Raw genomic sequence first — 16027 nt, forward strand, 5'->3', positions numbered from 1 at the left:
TCACTTTCTTTCGATCACTTTCTCTCTCTTTTTCTCTCTATTTTCTCATTCTCTTTGTCTTTCACGTGCTCCACTTCGCCGAGCAGAGTTTTCGTTTAACGCTCACCCCTGCTCTACTCGGTAGTGGGGCTTGCCCTATAGTGCTTTGGCGCATAACCATCCGTGGAGTTTTGCACGACGGAGCACAAGCTAACGATAGCTTAAACAGCTTTGCTATTAAAATGAAATAAATAAATACTACCAGAAAGGCTCGGGAACGCAAATGGGCGTCTGTTTCCCGAAGTTAAAAGAAAACTACGTGTTCACGCCGCAAAGTTGCCTGCAGACACCACAGGAGGGAGCGCACAGATGTGCTTAGGCGAAATGCGCACGTGTCCAAAGAACATTATCAAATATGTATGAAGAGCAAAATGAAGAAAAAAATATCAGCAAAGATTTACAAAACAATGCAAATAACATAGCTCATGGTACTATGCGTCCCGTGCACAACCGCTCCCTTGCACTGTGTTATCGCTGACAAGATGTTAAGAAGTGTTGTTTTCAGCATAGCACATACACAGCAAAACGTTTTATTTGCGATCGTACGCGCTATTTATACAATGACAGCGCTCATGTTTAAAGCAAAAGCTTTTTAAGCGCACGAAAAGCGGGGATAGAAGAACGGGGACAGAAGAAAACGGAGACAGAAAACAGAAGAAACGGGGACAGAAGTTTCTTTAAACACGAATGTTCACCAAGTAGCCCATCTCGCCGTCTTGTTGCAATGACAGCGCATCGATAATAAAACCAAGGGGACGGCATATAAAGCTACAGTACAGAAAAAGAAACAGTACATAACACGCACGTGTCATCGCTGTTGCAATCATTTATGAAGCGAATACGCACAGAAAAAGATGCAGCCCTTCGCGCAAAATCGTCCGTTTAAACTTCGCAGATGTGCTTGCGCTCTCCACGAGTTAAGACTTCCTTGACTTTCTGGCTTCGATATGAGACTCGACTGCCTGCCATCAGGCCTTAAGGAGCGAAACAAATGTATATATTTGTACCTTAAGAGGGAATATGAATAACGCGTAAAACAGGAAAAGGAAATAAGAACTCCTGTCGATACCTACTAATGCCTTATTGTTTCATTTAAATACCTTAGCACATGTAAGTTAAGGTAATTTATGTATAGGCGCTGTTACGCGTAAGCGCCAGTGTTGTGCTGTCGTGTGATACACGCGGTTGCTCCGGTGCGACTTGTCAGGAAGCCTGTGGATTCACAGGCGGCAGCAAAGCCCCTATAAAAAGGAAGAAGAAAAGAGTGAAGAGTGACACGTTAAATAAATAATCATTATTAGCCCTTTCTTTGCCCATCGCCCAGGAAAGGTGGGTGTGAACAAAAAATCTGAGGGTCTAAACCTGCATGTGAAATCAGTGTTACTTCGACACTTCAAGCACAAGCATGCGCAGGGTTTCACCGGAGCCCCCTTTCGGTATCTCGGTACATCTATAAGTGTGTATACGTCTTCGTTACATTAAAACTTTATCAAAATTATTATTTTCCAATATTTCTCTTGCTATCCTCGTTGAAGCTTGGCTTTCAGAGCTTTTAGCACGCACCGATCCCGGTTATATTTGAGAAGTCGCGAATACTCGAAGATCGTACGAGAATAAAACAGTCTACTATTTTATAATTCCATGCATTCACATCAGTGGTCAAATATTCAACACGCTCGAATATTTGTTAATGTACGTATGTATAGAATAATTATGGTTGTCGAAGCCCCCACAACTTCGCTATACAGCTTCAAGTATTCTTTCTTTGTTAATACATGAGCCAGAATAAGAGAGAATTGGCTTAGTGAAACTTTTATTTTGCTAAGGCAATTTCCTTCCTTGCAACACTGGCATTCTATTCAAAATTTGGGCCCACCACCCAGACGATTTTGTGACAGTGATGTTGTTGCCGCAGTTTAACACATTCAACCATAGCACTCCGAGGAGCTGTCCATTCCCCGGCGCAACGTATTGCATTCACGGTTCTCGATTTGTCTTTCAGCATATCCATCGCTCCGTACCGTTGGACGGTTAAAATTTCCGTGCTAGCGAGTGTACGGCTCCCAAGACCACAATAATATAGTTACTCGGGTCTAGGGAAATACCGAAAGGGTCCCTCATGCACTCGCCTAAGATGACTCGAAGGCGAAAGCCATCTTCTTTTCCCTCTCAGTCGATGTATTAACGAGACAGCGTTAAAGAGCTCGTTTCGCAGAAATTCTGGTGTAGGCATAGGTCGACAAACTCACTCATGAGTCGACTCACACAGGCTCACTCAGACCAGGATCGAGCCGTGAGTCTGAGTCCGAGTGGGTCCGTGTGAGTAATATTCTGGTGAGTTGGAGTCCGAGTGAGTCCGGTTGAGACAAATTTTAGTCAGCCTGAGTTCGAGTGAGTCCAGCTGAGGAAGACTTTGGTGAGTCTGAGTCCGATTGAGCGCTAAGAGCAAAATATATTTCTTGAGTGAGTCTGAGTGAGCCCCACATATTTTGCCGACGTATGGGTGTAGGTGTCGACGTCGGTGTCTTTGCTTGTGAGCGCAAAATTGACGTTGTCCGTCAGCGAAAATTCGAGATAGATGCAAATAAAAAAATAATAAAAAAATCTTCGGTATGAGTGAGAAGTGAACCCAGGCGTACTGAGTGGCAAGCAGTGTTCTACCACAGCGCCCCGCCAGTGCTTTAAACTGCTTCGTAAAAAAAACGCTATAAGAATGTCATGTAGTGGGAGGATTGAGTCTCCTTAACAAAATCTTAGAATCGCACCAGGCGTCAAAACATGTGAATTGCGCAACGAGTGGTTGCTTTAAAGCTGCCAACCCATTTCTGCAGCTGTGCAGGTACGCGTGGCACCTTACGAACGCGTAGTGAGCACTTCGCCAATTTGTAAAAGGAATAATTATGGCGTAGTGAGCATTCCGTAACTGTACTTGCAGCAAGCATTCTAGGATAATTTGAAACGGCCAATGTTACGCACAAAAGCGTTCCTTTCTTTGCGGCACGGTTGAAGCCGATGCGCACGGGTCACGATTACGCTATCGCGTTCTGCTCTTGAAAGCGAAGCTCAAGCGTCCTCCAAGTTTTGGATCCTCCCCGCCCCTCTTCCGAAAGCCGTCTGCGGCTAACGTGGTTTTGCATTGCGTCCAGGATCGGAGGCAGTGCAAGCTGTCTCACCTCATCCGGTTTTGCATTGCCTCCGTGATGGGTCCACCTCCTTTAACCAAGCGACGATGACATGTGATGACGTCACAAATTTTGGCAACTTGTGGTCATGATGATGTCATATAGGCTCCCCAAGCATCGCTTAGTGGCGCTGCTGCTCTTGACAGGCAGCGCCATCTCTGGCATAAAAATACAAACTGGGTGCCAGCAACGCGCGTTTTCCCTTCTCTTCAATGCGCTGCCGCTTGCTTCCGTGCACGTGCAGAGCTCTCGCGGTGCACTTTCGGCGTCTCACAATGTACCGCTTGTAGTGCGGCTTCAAATGGATCTTCAAGCTTGACTGGCACTTCCGAAAAGCGAACTTGATAAAAGGAGAAAGGCTCGTCCATCACGTTTACGGTGCAGAGCAGACGATCGACGACAACGACGCCCGACTCAAAGCGAAATACATTTCCCAAGTCGCGATTACACCGTGTAGGACGTATACCTCGAGGTAAGTCTCATTCTGTCACGTTAAAGATGCGTAATGGTCCACGTGCATTCCGAAATGAAGCCGTGCACGCTATCGATGTTCTGCGGTGCGAACTACGAATCATATGATTGTTTTGATGGCATGCTTGCAGTAGCAGCCGTGCACTTTTCGTGTACAAACGTTTGTGGCGTGCGAAAAAAAGAAATTATACGGCCATAGCACTGTTTCCTGAGAAGGTTAGAGTCAAGTCCTCCGTGCCGCTGGAGAATCACCCGCCGATTAAGACGCGAGGCAGCCAGCTGAGCTTTAATCACTGTGAAGCAAGATGAACTGCTCGCCTCGTTTTTTCGGCTCTCGCGTCATGCTTGCAGTCTCTTTTTATGATATCGACTTGACAGGCGTATAAAACCTGTTGCGTGAACATGGCTAGAGAATCGCACAAAGTCAGAAGGTGGTTACTTCAAGGTTGCAATTGCAAAGCATGTATTAAGTGCCAGTTATATTTAGCGGTTTTAATATCACCCTAATAAAGTGACAAAAACAAAGCAAACCTGCAGAACGATGTCAAAGCTTGCTGAAAATGCACAGACATCCGTTCCGGCGTGATAAAGCAGCCTTCCCGACTCGTGAATTGCAGGCGCCGAACTTCTGACAATGTGCCGAGTTCAATTGAATTCAACCAACTGCGCAACGCTTGGTATAACGCGAGCGTGAACGTTCAACAACGACGGGCAGGTCTCACGAACACGGGGAGTCAAAACACAATGTTGTTTCACCTTCACCCGTAACTGGACTTCCACAATGCGAGAAGACAACGAGTAATCATTATTGTAGTCGCTGCGTGCATGCGCCGAGTTACGTACTGATTCATGTAGTCGAAACGAATAAAAGCGATGAACTCACACAGCCAAAATAGAAGGCGAGACAGCGCTGTCAGCTATCCACGCTTGCCGCCTTTATTTCTCGTGCGACATGCCCGGGAACCGATACAGTGTCACACGTGAATCACGTGCCTTCTTGGTGTTGTCTGCACATTTGTGGCAGGCCACGACACAGCAATACTTCGGACCTCGCTTGCGCTTCCGCGGTGTCGCTTCTGCCAACGTGGAACTGCAGCTTCGCACTGCAAGCCTCTCGGATCAGCGTGCCAAGCTGTCGGCACGGCGCCCCAGTTCCCCGCACCGACTGAGAACGCGCGCGCGCGCGTATACCCGCTGCCGACAAACAGGCTGAGCCGGCCGCGCATGCACCCAGTTGCACCAGAGCTTCTCTCCGGAGCCGCAGCGCGGCGCTGTCGTCGTGCCGCAAACTTGAGCTTGGGTTCCCTATGGTGGCGTCATCACGTGATGCTTTTTGCATTACTCGTGTTAGCGCCAACGCCAACGGTCGATTTTCTCGTTTCATGAGGCGTCTCAGGCTTTCGCCTTAAAACTGTTTGCAGCGAATTAGACTGCGTACACACAGATCCCGATTGGTGCAAGGTCGACCTCTCAATGTGCTGTCCACAGCCGTTAACATTACTTTATCTATCCCTAGAGTTAGGCGCCACGGAAACGCTGCACGGTATTGACCCTCGCCAAGGAGAATTCGGTTGAATTCCAATGTCAAGCACTCACCCCGGGCGGAGAACTTTCGCGTCACATTGATACCGCTGAGAACGACCGCAGACATCCCGGTAACAGGCACTTTGAGTGGCTTGGCCTTCTTCCAGCTCGTGTCTCCCGGCGTGTAGCACTCCACGTCCGCCACAATTGCCGTCCCTGCGTTTGAGGGCGGCCAAAAAGAAGGAAGACCTCGAGCTAATAATAGCTCGCTATGTCAATAGAGAGTGCTGTAAAGCTACCCATCTGCCATTTGTATTTCGCATGGTTTAATGCGACTGGCCTTAAGAAAATGTTTCACGCACTTTGAGGAGTAATATAAATAAATAAATAAATAAATAAATAAATAAATAAATAAATAAATAAATAAATAAATAAATAAATAAAAATAAATAGGTAAATAAATAAATAAATACCGTTGAAGCCGCCAATGACATAGATGACACCTCCAAGCGTCGCCACGGCGCACGTGCTGCGGGCGCAGGTCAGTGGAGGTGCCTTGTGCCATTTGAGTGGAAGGCTTTCGTCGCTTCGGAGCACTGCGCAAGAACACATGGGGCGCGACGGTACGCAATGAGTGCTTCCTGTTTGAGTTATAACACTGTTGTGTCTCGAACAGTACAGTAAATGGGAACAAGGCTTAAAATGAAATATAGATAGCTTGCACGTTACGTCATAGACGCGCAACACTGCTTCAACATGGCGGCTTAGACGATGTCAAGGCAGTATAATCATAGGCGTGCGCAGGGTTCCCCTTCAAGGGGGTCGAAGGTTCATCACCGCGCCCCCCCCTCCCTATTAAGTCAATGTATAGGGCAGACTTTGCGCCCCCCCCCCCTCTTCTTAGGTGACAAGAGGAGCGGGCGGCGTCCCCTGCCCCCCCCCCCCCCCCTCTGCGCACGCCTATGAGTATAATCACGTGGCGTTTAAACTGCTTCAGTATAATAACGACATCGCTGGAACGTTATTGGGCCTCTGTGCATTAATTAATAAAGGAATCAGCATGCGATGGACTGACAACGCTAACGTGACATCACAACGTTCGCCTCCCACCGTGTTGGTGCTCCAACGTGATCTGTTCAAAGACGTCAGTGCAAACTATCTTGTTCAGATAAGTATGCTTGCCGCTGTTCGGGTTTCATCTGACGCCGATAGCACTGGACCACTCGGAACGTTGCTTGACAGCGTTTGCTTATGGCACAGATAATAATAACATTATGAGAAGAAGTTAAAGTTTGGTAAGTTGCTAGCAAACTACAGCTATCTAAATGGTGCTTAACCTTTCGCAGTTGTACAAATGTATACCACTTTTTTACTGCGTTTCCAACACTCACAATAAAAAAAAAACGGTCCAAATTGTCGCCACTCTTACTGGTGGTATCATCTACTGAGGCATTGAAGAAGGCAATTATGAGTTTTTACTTCGCTACGACACGTGGAACGGACAGCAAGTTGAATATTGCGCTTGCCTTGATTACTGCTCACTATGCGCTACAGTGGCCTAAATGAGCGCCTTGGAAACATTGCTTCAACATGCCTGTGAAGTGTCCCATTTTACCTGTTTACCAAACAGAGCCAAGTGACTCACTTGCAACACAGAAAGAGATTTTCGCTGCGCTTATTATTGAGTTTTCTTCAAAGAACCATTCTCGGGCTTGATTTTGGCTGGTGGTATTAGCCCTAATAGGACAGCTATCGCACCGGTACAATTGCACATATGCAGTATTTTCATTTTTATTGTAGCGCAGGTTTTACTTCCAGATGCGGCGTCAATCGCAGTCCACTTTTGATATATATACAGTAAAACCTCGGGGATACGAATCTCGCAGGGTGACCTAAAATATTCGTATCATCCGAAATTCGTATCACCAGAAAACATGGAAAATTAGTGTGCGACAAAAGAAAGTTGGCATAGGTTTTGATTCAGTGTTTCTCAGGGCCGTAGCGACGTTATGAACAGCTCTGAATGATTGCCAGTAAAGTTTTTAGACGTCAGCAATCATACTTGTACTCGTAAATATACGGCGCATGCGCGCGTGTGTAATTAATGTACCATATGTGTTTTGACCCGTAACCGCTGGCAGCCCCTTCCTAATCTTACTACGCCTTTCTGCATGACACTAGAGTACTGCGGCGAAAGTGACTCAAGAAGCGCTTTGCACGCGATAAATGAAGGAAAGACATTTTTAAAATCGCTGTCCTTTGGTGCTTTTATTTTCTTATCCCGGTGGTGTTGGGGGTGCTTTTCGGGAGATTTACGGCCACGCCCGCACAATCGGGAGATTTGCTCAAAATTAGGGAGTCTCCCGTGCAAATCGGAGAGTTGGCAAATGTCTGCGTACGTTGCGAGGCCTAGCTCCTTCGACAAGACCGTCCGCTTCGTCTCTTTGGGTCCTCGTCCACCTTTCATGAGACTTCATGACGGACCCGAAGCCCAAGTTTGTCTTGTTTCATAGAATGCCTGATTTCGTGGACATCGCTTGCATCGACATGGCAGTCACGTGTTAACACAGTACAAAGACGCTGCTGCCTCGAGTACAGGAGCACGCGTCAACGCGTCGGGAAAAAAAAAAAACATGACGTCAACGTCACCTGTAATCTAAACTCGAAGGCGCATAAAAGCCTCCAAAATTCTCGCGCACTATCTCGGAGGCAACGACGCACCGCTGATTCGCGCAGCGCGCATGGCCGCTCCCGCGCGTGACTGCCGTGCCTTCCCCGACAGCGCGGGCAGCACCTGTTCGCACCTGTGCGTTAGCGTACGTTCGTATCAAACGTCGCGGTGTAAAAATCGGTTCGCAACAACCGTACTCCAATACATTGCATGCTAATGAGCCTTAGCCGGGACCACAGAAAAATTCGTATGACCCCGAAATTCGTACGAGCCGTGATCGTATCACCGAGGTTTTACTGTACCTGTCGCAAGTCGCTTTCGCGTGTGCTAGCCATATTGCGCAGCAGCTATCTGTGAAGGAAATACCAAGTTCCGCTGCGCACTGAATGCTTGAAACAATTCTAAACGTAAACAGCCCCCTTGAATTTATAAAGAATGTTCCTGTTCAAAATTGTTTTTCATTTGATACCACCTGAGGACAGCGGTACACATGTGTACCAACACCTCTTAGCCAACTTCCATATCTGTATGCATCGCGTGCAATGACTATAATGCCATTTTCCGAAAGGAACAGCGCGAAAGACTGGACAACCGACAGGCAAAACATGCGGGCAGTACGTAATGTGTGCTCTTGTAGCTCGCTCATCTCCTTATTTTACGCTGTCCCTTTACGAAGAATGTTTACCTAACAAGTAACTCTGATCCAGAAACAAAAAAAATCCTTGAACAGGGGGTGTCGCTGGAGTCGACGAGACGAGTGCGCACTTGCCCTCTCCTCCTGTTCAGTCCCCAGACCGACTGGAAGTGGCATAATAGAGGCCAGGAAGAGGAGGAGAGGGCAAGCCTCACTCGCCCTCTCCTCCTCTTTTGTTTTGGTTGGGAAAGAGGGTACACATAGATGCGCTAAGGTAGACAGGCGCTGCCTTGAAGGTAACAAGTCCACTTGTCGAAACGTTGGCTCTAGTGACAACCCGTGTTCAATGATTTCTAGTCTTCAAGCTTCCATCATAAGTTGAACTTCTACCTTCTGATCCATAAGTGTCACAACAGCGTACGCTTCACTAGCATTTACACATAAATACCGCGTCGCCATGCCCCGATCCTCGTGGGCGCTCTGTAATATAACATGTGGGAACGTTAGTTAGAAATTATGGACTAGCGTTGAAGCAGGCTCTTGTACCAGACCTGTGTACAGCCGACGGCGTCCGTCGAAGCCTCCAATGACGTAGAGCCGACCGCCAAGCCCGATCATGCGGTGGCTGCAGCTGGCATAGGGTAGGGGTCGCACCAGCGACCAGGAGTCCAGCGACGGATTGTACTCCTCCACGCTCTGGAGCAGCTGGCGGCCGTTGTAGCCGCCGCTAATATACAGCCGACCTACGCGCACAGTGAAGATGGTCGAAGGCCGGTTTGAAGGACGGTATACAGTGCCCTTCGTTCTACGCATTGCATTATTACTGCGGTGTGTCAAAAAGTGTATACACTAGGAAAACTACGGCTTTGAGCATTGTATAGTAGCATTCTTTTCACGTAGTTGCGCGGTCACTTCAGTAGCAGCGTGGCCACGTAACACCAAGTCGGAAGCGATATCGCATGAGACACAAATAGTTACAGGCGAGCTTGTCAGCAAGTAAAGTGGAAATCGTAGTTTACCTGGCAAAGTCTGCCTTTTACGAGCGCCAAGTACTTGCGTCTGCCGGCCAAGCGACCGTAAATGTCAGACGTAATTTCCAGAGCACAAAGCGTAACAGTTATTCTACTTTGAAGTAATGTCAATAAATACAAACATACGACATGTTTCATCTTGCTGCTACAGCAGCGAATGAATACGTTACGAACTCTAACGGAAACCAAACAAACGGACTTGAAAGCATTGAACAAAAAATTATTGTGCAGCACACTTGCTTAATATATATATATATATATATATATATATATATATATATATATATATATATATATATATATATATATATATATATATATATATATATATATATATATATATAAGCCACCTGAGCTCCCAAAGGTGTCGTCAGCACATCTAATCTTACAACGTGACTTATATCACATCGCTGATCGAATTCAAGTGTTTAAAATGTAGCGCTACCTGGCAAATAATATTGAAGATTCAACGAGAAAGCAAGAATCAAGAAGCGACCTGACGGTATAAACCAACACACGGCTTGCCAGGCAGTGTGGGATCTATGACACCATACGAGCTAGGGTACTCTGCACTAATTAACCAGTTGTACTAAAGCCAAATTGATGTATTTGGATCTTTCGCCCGTTTCATGGTGTTCCTGTCAACCTAAGCTACCGCTACATACGCATACTGCTTAACGGATCTGTTATTTGCGATATACTGAGATGAAATAAACCATGCCTAAGTATTCTCACCGCTGCAAGTGCAAGCCTCTGACTAAATGATCACATCAGTTCCCTTGAAGCGAGTTCAGCTATTCGCTTTCTATAGCAGAGTGCTTAAATGGGCCGTTTATGTCCGTAGAAAACAAGCAACATCGCGAACAACAGGACAAGACAAAGACGGACTAAGCGCTGACTTACAACCGATGCTTTATCGCACACGAGGCAGTATATGCCTTGGTCTTGTCGTGTTGTTCGCACCGTTTCTCCTGTTCTATCTATTCAACAAGAACAGTCACCGTTGGTTTTAGCGGAACATCTTTCTCAGTCGTAAGCCACATCCTAACGGCCGATAGTGAAATATCAAAAGAAGCGCTCACCTTTGAAAGCACACACAGCGGCGTCGCTTCGCCTTCTCATCATACGCGCAACCATAGTCCACTGGTTTGTACGGGGGCAGAAACGCTCCGCGGTGGGCGTGCGCTCAACGCCTGCGTCGGAAAATAAGAAACGCAATGAGATCTGTGACACGAGGGGGGCATTAAAGCGAGGTTTTCTGTGCTGGTCTCTCCGCGTTTTTGTGACCGTGGGTGGTGGTGGTGCTATCTTCCCGAATAAGTCACACCATATATACAGCAGGCTTAGATTCGCTTGCAATAGTTAAGACAGGTGTTGCCTTATACTTCTGTTAAGCCGCATCCAGTTGGTCCAGGGACTTAAGGGTACACACTTACGGCTTTGCGTTCCTTTCGGGCTTTTGTTTAACTTTCTACCACTCAGCTATTCACTTCCTGTTATAACCTCGCTAAAGAAGACTTCTGAGACAACTTCGCTCAGGAATGGTCGTCGACGTTGTGGGCGTCATAGCCTGCCACAGAAGGTGCAGGAGGACAGGTCGGTTCAAGCGCATCTGAGCATTGAGTGAAAGGTGAAGATGCAACGGAGCTTCGCTTGTGTACATTGCATGAAGGACGTGTTGGATATGCTATAACCTGTTAATCCTTGTAAAAGATATTAGCTTTAAGGATACATTTCCTACCTGTACTCCCTGCGATGACACGACCACACCCTCGTCATCTGTAGCAGTAAGGCCTTAGCAGGTCCTGTCACGAATTCACTGACGAATAATGACGGGTTGGCACACACGGCAGGTATTCCCGAATAACGAAGGGTAATTTATCGCTGTCTCTAAAGTAAAAAAAGTGTACAGTCATTCCATCCTGCGAGTACTGATATATAGGGCTGAAGCTTGAAATAACACAGAAACTGGTAAGGACAACGCAGAGCGCGATCGGAAGACAGCAGAATAGGTCGGCAACGGAACTAGGCTAGCCACCCAATGCGTTGGTTTATATAATGCGCAGGACAGATGACCGATGGTCAGTGAGAGTTAGTTCTGAGAAGCGCGAGACGATGAGACGAGAACCAGACTAAAAATTTTATTGCGGGAATATATTTACGCAAAAGAGATACTGAAATGCATAAAATTTGTCCGCTGTAACGACACGTAAGGAGTTAGTATCGAGGAACACCACAGCACGCACACGTAACATACGATAAGACACGCCTCAACTATTTCATTTGAATATGTTCTTTCTTCAAAAGAACTATTTCACGCGTTCTTGGTCCCTGTATCGGCTAAGAATCGCTGGCATTTCAAAAATACCGGCGCGCAGACGCACGATGAAGCATGGATCACCAAGTTGCTGCCTCGCCCTGTGTACAGAGACCTCGCATGTTTCCGGAGGCGCTCGTTGAGGCAACGGGACATACAATGCATAGACGCAGAAAAACAATATTTTATTGAAGGAATATGCGTATGCGCCAAATAGATGCGCGAGAGCATAAAATTTGTACATGGCAAAGATACGTTAGGAAATAGTATCGAGGGACACCAGAGCGCGCTCATGTAACACACGATCAGGCACTCATGCCTTCATAAGACTTCACTGCCAGCGTTGTTGCCCTCGTACTGTTTTTGGGCAAACCGTAGTCCGGCAACGGTAAGCAGTCTACGGACAACACTAACGACTGTCTAATGAGCAAACAAGCGTTGCCGCAGAAGTGGCGTACCGGTGTGGCCGCCCATAGCGTAGACGTACTCTCCGAGCGCCGCCGCTGCCACGTAGGCCCGCGGCACGTTCATCGGCGAGTGATGGGTCCACTTGCCACTGTCCAGGTCGTAGCTATCAATGGTGCGCAGGTAGGCGCGCAGCTTGAGACCGCCCATTACGTAGATGCGACGCCGTAACAGCACCACGCCGTGGTACGCTCTGCACGCGTTTTATACAGATCAGAGGAGAACGTACACGTGCCTCATCCGAGCAGCGCTCGAGCGTTTACGTAGTTAGTGCGGTAGTGCTTGAACATAGGAGAGAAGATAGGCAGGGTTCCCCATTGGAGGAGGGGGGGGGGGGACAAAGGTTACATCGCAACCACCTCAAACACACACATTTATTTGTTGATCCTAGGTCCAAATGACAAGCCCACGTGCTTCACGATGGATGAAAAAAAAGAAAGAAAAGGAAACTGAAGCGATGTCGTGCTTCTCAGAGTGGCCTGCCTTTGGACCCTGGCTCTCCGGGAGTACATAATAAGAAGGAAACAGTTCTTGGAACGTAACATGTGGTAGCCTCGGTACTCTCCGGGGTCGAGACCACCGAAGGTTAAGGCTTAGCGAGCCACAGGGCCGCGTCCGCCGTCGCCTGCACAGGTGTAGCGCGCGCTCAGCTAGCAAAGGCGCCGAGCGCCACGGTGTTCGATCTAACAACAATACAAGCACTTTATTGCCTTTGGCGGCATCCCGACAGACCGCACAACGTCCGCTCCCAGGAAGCGGGAAAGCAAAGGGCTTCCGCGCGCGGACGGTATACAAAGGGGAACCGCAAGCACGTCGCAGCTGGCAGGCGAGCTTTGACACGCCGCTCGGGAAAAGGTCCCTCGCGACCATGCTGCGCACTCTCGCGATGACCATTGGGCCTGGTCGCGAAAGCTAGGGCAAATCTTACGCGTGTGCCTCCGGCCAGTGCGGCTCAGCGTAGTACGACCCCGCACGAGCGCCAGGCTTTGGCTTATCGTACGGAACCAGAGCTATATCAGAAAGGCAAACGCGCCCTCCGAGGGTGCCAAGGCACCGTAAGCAGGATGCAATCCGGCGATTCGCAAAGGGGCCGTCGGACATAGGGAAACACGCGCTTACCGTGCGCCGCCGGAGGAGAGAGAGCCAGATCCCGACCCGCGCGTAGCGCGTATATCGCGCGCGCGTCTCGGTTCACGCCAAATCTCGCGGCTCCGAGAACGCGCGCAGCGCCACCACGAGAGTAACACGAAAGTAACAATCGTGGTGGCGCTGCGCGCCACTACGAGAACCGGCGCATGGCTAAAGTTGGCGCCACTTGCCGTCGCGGGAGAGCGGTGTGAACGGGAGAATAAATGGATTAGCAGAAATGGCGGAACGTCCGCGCAGAGGCTTCGGGCGCGCCTCCGATCCCGACAAACATCAGGGTACTTCAGCAGTCATTGTCAGAAACCTGCATAGCCATAACCCTGCTCTTTAAACAATCACGGAACGGGTCCGACTGAGTGAAAGTATACATGCGGCAGACTTTGAGCCCCTCTTAGGCGATTAGAGGAGGGGGCTGCGCCCCCTCCCCTCTTGATGCCCCTACGCGCGCACGCCTGTGAGCGTGAACTACATAAATGTGCCGGACGAGAGGTGGTTTTAAGCACAAGTTTTATGGGTGTGCAAATAGCAATTTTTGAGACAAACTCGTATACTAATAAAATAGTACCAGAAGCGAATCGAACACCGTTGGAGTGGTTTAGGATATTGAACAGCCATTTTTGCAATTAATATCAAACTATGTTTGCATATAATATCAAACAAGTTTAACTATAAAACCACAAATAGAGAACCGGAATCAGTTTATTGTGATGATTAAGAAGAATACACGATGTTAATATTGCCGCGACGTATTGGCCGCATTCAAATAGCGCGCCCGTCAACATGCACACCGGGCACTGCGCGCCGTATCGTAGTGCCGTGCAGCGACTATCGTGGCACGAGCACCTGGCCGGACGCGGCTCGCATGCGCCACGCGCTCGTGTGCCTCTCGGGGGAAAAAGAAGAGGAGAACAGCTGAACGACATCTTTGGTGTTCGACTGACTCGCAGTTTTACGACCGCAGTCCCTTTGAGTTGTGGACACAGGTTCGCCCTTAATAAATACGCTTGTTTTATTAGCCTGTGTGCTTCAGCATCTATACAATATGCAGAAGGCGGTCCCATAGTAAAAAACTGCAGTGGGATCTTTTTAACTAATAAGGAACAGATAAGCAGAATCTTTGATTGTACAGAACTCTTTAAATACGAATGATTCACTGGCGTATCCAGGGAGAGGGTGTTGAAACCTCCCCGAAAATTTTGTTTCGCATGTGTATGTATGCACGCACACATACAAACGCACGCAGGCACACACAAAGTATAATTGACCCTCCCTTCGCCAGGAAGCTAACCAGGAAGGACACACGGACGACGAAAGAGCAAGACGGGGCAAAGCGCTTTGTCCCGTCTTGCTCTTTCGCCGTACGGGTGTTCCTCAGAGCTCTTGTCTGACCAACGTGGAAGCTTCCCGGTTAGCTCCATTGGTAGAACCACTACCTCGGAAAGGCAGGGGAAAAGAATTCCCCACTGTTATGCAGGTTATGCACGGGCGGCGGAGTCGTTGCTGACACGTTGACGGCGACGGCGCTCGTGGAGCGGACGATGGGTCGAGTCGGCGCAGAGGTTACCGGAGGGTGCGGCCTTGGCAAAGCGGCTGGCCACCTTCCTGCCCACGTACCGAGCGTGGAATCTGGCGGCAGGCACCCGGGCTCGTCCCGTGGCTAGCAACTGGCAGCAGGAGTCCTCTCGGCAGCCGGGACGGTGATTTCTGCGCTCCACGGTGGCTCAGCTGCCCGGATCCACTGCTCGGACGATGGGAACGACCAATTTCCAGGATTGCCCATCTCCGAGGACGTCTGGAGGCAGACGCTGTCGGGCCCTTTGTGCTCGAGTCCGAAACCCGACGGCACAGACCCTGACACCAGCGTCTCGTCCGAGCTGTCCGAGTCAGACTGGCTGCCTTCTATCTCCTCCTCTTCCTCTTCTCACCCGTCTGCCGTGCCATCTTCCTATTGGCGGCGGCCACACGTGCCATGCCCCGCCGACGTCTTCCTCTTTGATGTGTCGCACGTGTCCGTTGCGCGGTGCTTCTATAGCGTCACCCACCGCGTTTCGAGCCCTTGCGCCACCAACACCAAGACACACACTGAATACACGACGCTCGCATTGTTCGCGCACTCACTCATCACACCCACAAATGTCCCCCACTAGACGTCAGACTCTGCCCAGGCGGCGCTGCGAAAAACACCGCCACCAGCGCCCTCATCGTAGCCCTGGCACTAACTGGGTAGTGCAAAGAGAGCCGCCCGCAAGCGAATGTGCATAGGCCGCAATATAACCCTCCTCTTTCGTTGGTGTCGAGGCGCGGTTTCCTGAAAATCAAGGACCTGGAAAGCTTCTTCCGCCAATCCACGCTTCAGAAACAAAGGAAGCTGATCAAAGCGAACTGCGAGTACAATGCAAAATAAGATTTAGTTATTCCCGCGCGCTGCAACTCGCAAGTACAAGCGAGCATCACACGACACCGAGTTCGAGGCAAGCCCTCCGACATCCGTTCTCTAGAGCCTAAATGCGTTAAAATCGGGTATATACGTATGCCACAGCGATAATG

General features: G+C 49.0%; 1 protein-coding gene across 1 annotated transcript in view; it reads right to left on the bottom strand.

The window, feature by feature from the left end:
• Nucleotides 1-1175: 1175 nt before the first annotated feature.
• The window catches only part of LOC119381581 (kelch-like protein 41), a 62857-nt gene continuing 48005 nt past the window's right edge, over nt 1176-16027 (bottom strand). The window contains exons 10-12 of the mRNA XM_049412831.1: nt 5690-5812; nt 5289-5432; nt 1176-1280 (exon numbers count right to left, since the gene is read on the bottom strand). Coding sequence (XP_049268788.1) covers nt 1243-1280; nt 5289-5432; nt 5690-5812 — 305 coding nt within the window. The 3' untranslated portion in view covers nt 1176-1242. The remainder of the gene's footprint in view (nt 1281-5288; nt 5433-5689; nt 5813-16027) is intronic.

This window comes from Rhipicephalus sanguineus, chromosome 2 (assembly GCF_013339695.2).
Source record: "Rhipicephalus sanguineus isolate Rsan-2018 chromosome 2, BIME_Rsan_1.4, whole genome shotgun sequence".
Classification (NCBI taxonomy): domain Eukaryota; kingdom Metazoa; phylum Arthropoda; class Arachnida; order Ixodida; family Ixodidae; genus Rhipicephalus; species Rhipicephalus sanguineus.